The sequence below is a fragment of the Talpa europaea genome (assembly GCF_964194135.1).
Source record: "Talpa europaea genome assembly, chromosome: X".
Classification (NCBI taxonomy): Eukaryota; Metazoa; Chordata; class Mammalia; order Eulipotyphla; family Talpidae; genus Talpa; species Talpa europaea.
In genome coordinates, this window is record NC_140081.1 from 62,440,123 (window position 1) to 62,443,103 (window position 2,981).

Below are 2,981 nucleotides of genomic sequence, written 5' to 3' on the forward strand. Positions count from 1 at the left end.
TCTCCACAGTGTGATATCCTGGAGATAAGGGTGGGGATAGGGAGGTTGGAGTCAGAATACGAGGTCAGGAAGAGAACTCAGCTTCTCCCTTTCCCAGCCTTTGTTCCTTTTCCTCTTACTTTGCTACTGGAAAAGTCAAATACTATGCCTCTGAGGAATCCCTGGGGATTAGATAAGGGGGGTAAATGCCAGTGGAGAAACAACTGAATGTTAAGATCTTAAATGAAGAAATAGAAACCCTGCTCTTCTGTCTGTTGAGATGTCTGTCAGGAGAGATTCCATTAAAGCTCCATGTATTTTCATTTTTCCTAGGTCCACGACAGATGACAGTTAAGGCAGCGTGTGTGCAGAGAGAGGAAGATCTAACAATCTCCTCCGCAGAAAATCACAACAAGATGAATGTTTCCGGAGTGAGAAACTTCTGTGAATTGTCATGGATGTCATAGAAGACCCGAAGCATAGGGAACTACAGACAGACATGGAGACAGGTAAAGGCTCTGTCTTTGGTGTAAGAACAAAAAAGCAAAGATAAAAAAAGTCTCAGGGTGGGGAGTACATCAATCTTGGGCAGTAAGTGCCCGGGGCAGCCGAAAAAGAACAAGGTCCCCAAAAATAAGAATCACCATAGCCTAAAGAAATCGATGACTTTTCCTGGTGATATTTTACAATGCAAAACTGTCACTCGTATTCTTGGACTATCAAGTATCCTTTCATTCAGAAAAAATGGTATTTGCTCAACCAAGGAAGCTGGCTTTTCATTTAGCCACAATATCAATAGTCATTTGGCCAGACTCTCCACTGCTGGAAACACAATCCCCACTCCCGACCCTGCTCTTAAGGAGGAGGCGGTCTGCACCCCGGATAACTGGAACGTGAGAGCTGAAGTTCAGGGCCAGATTAAGATGTCCATCAATGGAGTGTGTCGGCAGACTGTGTCACTCTGCGGCACCTCATGTCTGCAGCAGGCCGGATTAAAGTTGTTAATGGGCATGGCGGTTATTAATGACATGCTTGCCAAGCCCGTTGCAGACTTGAAGTTTCCTCTGATAACACAGGGAAGTGGCTGTGCCGAGGCGCAGGTTTGGAAACCCTTGATGGGTTTGTTTGAAAAGCCGGGCTGGGCAGGGGAGTTGCTGGGTGCCCAGGTGCTGCTCTCATTCATGTCCCTCTTAGTCAGGCCCGGAAACAGAGAGCTGCTCCCAGACACCCTGGTCTCTTAAGAGGCCGCCTCCCCAGAACGGGACCGACTGCACCCCAGCCCCACTTGGTGAACCCCGCTGGTGTTCTCCTCCAGAGACTCTGCGGTGGGTGTGCCTGAAGATCCGGCTTTAGCCAGTCACCGCACCCTGGGGTGGCAGCTACAGTTGCTGGAGGCAGGGTCCTGCTCTCCCTGGCCACGGGGTTCCCCCCAGCTCTGAGAGGCTGCTTGGGCGGGGCATGTGCAGGCCAAGGGCTTTGTAAGTCACTGCCCTGCAGCCTTCTCCCTGCGGCTGCTGCGAAGGGAGCCTTTCAGCTGCCAGCCCAGCACAGAGAACTCCCTATCAGGGCGTCACCAGGGAGGCCGGGCACCCGGTGCCCCTGTCGAACCCGGGCCACTTTGTGGAGGCCAGACCCAGGTGGGAGCTTGTGCCCGACCTGCAGTACTTTGTCTCTGCCCAGGTTGAACTCCTCTCACTCACCTTCTCCCGGGCCGGCCCGGCCCACCCCACGGGTGGTGAACCTCTTCATCAAATGAGGCCGCTCCCCTTCTGCCTGTGGTCCCCACTCAGCCTCACCCACCCAAGCCTGCGTCTGTGTGTAGCAACAATAAAGTCGTGTGTTTCGATTGGCATAACCCAGGCGCGCTCCTGTCCTTGAGTTGGCCGTCGCACCTGCACCGAGAGGAGGGGAGATGAACATGAGGAATGCTCAGGACCTGGGCGCCCTGACAAGGCCTGCTGCTCAGCGCTCCCGGGAGGTGGGCCGGGGGTGGGCTGTGGAGTTCAGGATGAGCTGCAAGAAGGCGGTGGAGGCCGGGGGCTGCTGCAGGGCAGTGAGGGTGGGTGGGAGTCGGGGAGGGTGCAATTCCGCTGCAAGGTTGAGAGACTGAGAGTCCACTGCACAGAAATCCCTCAGGGAGCAGGTGTCTCTCCTTGATGGCCAGCCCAGAGAAGAAGGTCAGCGTCCCTGGGCGTGCCTGCACATCCTTGCTGGCCACCAACACCCACCTGTGCACATGAGCACGTGCACCATGGTGCCATCCCGGTTGCCACTTGCCCAGGGCCAAAGTGCCGAAGTGCCCTCTCCTGGGAAGCAGCTACTCCACCTGCCTTCAGCACCGCTTCCTTGGCATCCCAAGCCCAAACTGGGGCAGGGTGAGAAGGATCAGCCCCTGTTTCCTCTGGAGGAACCCCCTTTCTGTGCTCTCCCAGCAGCTTCAGAGACATCCAGGAAAGGGAGCTTGGGATCCTCCATCCACTCCCAGTGCGGTGGGAGGGCAGAGGCTGAGGGCCCTTGGCATGGCCTTGGCCGGTCTGTCCACCCGGACACACCTCCACCCTTCGTCCAAGGCCCTGGCTGCCACCCCTTGGTGCAATGAGAGAGGCCAGCCCATCCCGGGTCCACTGAACCAGCCCTGGATCTGGATCTGGGCAATTTCACCATCCCTCCCCCACAACACAGGCCCCTCCCAGAAGCCTTGGCCCAGCTCCCCACAGCCAGGTGTCTTTCCAGGTGTCCAGCAATGGGCCTCTTCCTTCAAGCCCTGGTCAACACCGCCCACAAGACTGCGTCCCTTGGGCTAACCGCTTTTCCCTGGGGCTGGGGCCGGGGCAGTGGAGGGAGAGGGACACCATTCCTGCTGGTGCGCGCCTGCCCCATGCTTCAGAAGAGTGACTGGCATGGGCACCTGGCAAGTTCCAGGACCCACTCTGGGGAGTCCTCCTGCCTGGAAGGGGGCCCTGGGGAGGTCGTCAAAGCTCGAGCTTTCACACCACGTGCTG

At 56.9% G+C, this 2,981-nt stretch overlaps 1 protein-coding gene across 1 annotated transcript; it reads left to right on the forward strand.

Moving 5' to 3' along the window:
* Positions 1-667: 667 nt before the first annotated feature.
* LOC311187610 (protein ARMCX6-like) lies at positions 668-1,220 on the forward strand (the record flags this gene model as incomplete). Its single annotated transcript, XM_084258958.1, is given in 3 exon segments — positions 668-716; positions 719-739; positions 742-1,220. Coding segments are annotated over 3 exon segments (549 nt in total).
* Between the last annotated feature and the right edge of the window lie 1,761 nt (positions 1,221-2,981).